The sequence below is a fragment of the Monoraphidium neglectum genome (assembly GCF_000611645.1).
Source record: "Monoraphidium neglectum strain SAG 48.87 unplaced genomic scaffold scaffold04372, whole genome shotgun sequence".
In the NCBI taxonomy this organism is placed as follows: domain Eukaryota; kingdom Viridiplantae; phylum Chlorophyta; class Chlorophyceae; order Sphaeropleales; family Selenastraceae; genus Monoraphidium; species Monoraphidium neglectum.
The window spans coordinates 1,094-2,159 of record NW_014009257.1 but is presented as its reverse complement, the minus strand read 5'-3'; the positions used below and the strand labels follow the sequence as shown (position 1 = coordinate 2,159).

The 1,066-nt window shown below is 70.2% G+C and overlaps 1 protein-coding gene across 1 annotated transcript in view; it reads right to left on the bottom strand.

Moving 5' to 3' along the window:
• The window catches only part of MNEG_14273 (hypothetical protein), a gene marked incomplete at both ends in the record, with an annotated part of 2,515 nt that overhangs the window by 518 nt on the left and 931 nt on the right, over positions 1–1,066 (bottom strand). Inside the window, 3 exons of the mRNA XM_014037254.1 lie at positions 77–277; positions 474–536; positions 762–950. Of these exons, the coding sequence (XP_013892708.1) occupies positions 77–277; positions 474–536; positions 762–950 (453 nt within the window). The remainder of the gene's footprint in view (positions 1–76; positions 278–473; positions 537–761; positions 951–1,066) is intronic.

Genomic DNA, 1,066 nt, shown 5'->3' with positions numbered 1-1,066 from the left:
CGGCGCCCTGCCCCGCGGCGCCGGCGGCGCCGGCGGCGCTGTCCGCCGCCGCCGCGCCCGCGCGGGGGTGCTGCACGCCGTGCAGCCCCCTGATCTGGGGCAGCTGCTCGTCCCAGCCGTGGGCCCGCAGGTGTCTGTCTATGGAGAGGGCCTGCGGCAGGTACAGCTCCGCGCGCTCGCGCATGCGGCGCATGAGGGGGGAGTCCTCGGGGGCGGTGCGGTGGAAGAGGCGGTTGCAGGTGACGATGACGGTGCGGTACACCACGGGAGCAAACACCTGGCCGTGCGGAAGGAGGGAGGAGGGAAAGGGGAGAGAGGGGGCGTGATCGTGTGCGCGCACAGGCTGGAGCAGGTCGCAGGATGCAGGGGAGTCAAGAGTTCGAGGCAGGGAGTTGGGGAAGGGCCGTCGCGTGTGGGATGGGGGCGGCAAGAGGGGCGGCCTTGCGGCCGCGGCGGGCGGCGTCGCGGGCGACAGCGAGCGCGGTCGCGCCGCGCCGCCTCGCATCGCTCGCGTGCAGCACGCCCCGCGAGAGGCCCTGTCGAGCACACGCAGCAAACAGGCGCCGAAGCACGCTGCTGCTTCCGTCGGCACGCAAAACAAATAGAGGAGCTGCGCAGGCGTGCACGCTCTCCCCTTTCCCCCACCCGCATACCCCCTCCCACCTCCCAACCTCACACACGCACACAAAAACACACACAAACACACACACACACACACACCAAACACACACAACCCCCAGATCGCGATCACCCACGCCCACCTTGAGCAAGAACGATATCACGGTGTCGTTGACGGGCACCTTCTTGCTGTCCAGGGTGGCGATGACGGTGGTGTCCACGCGCGGGGGGCCCCCGGGGTACTCTGGCGGCAGCGGCTCGAAGCGGAAGCAGGAGGGGTGCAGGCTGTAGCGCTTGCGGGCCTCGTGGCCGGGGACCAGGTCCAGGTCGGGCTGGGGGGAGGGGGGGTTAGTCATCGTTGGTGGGTGTGGGTGTGGGTGTGGGTGGGGGTGAGGGAGGGCGTGAGAGAGGGAGGGTTGGGGGTCGCAGGGTGAGGGAGGGTGTGACA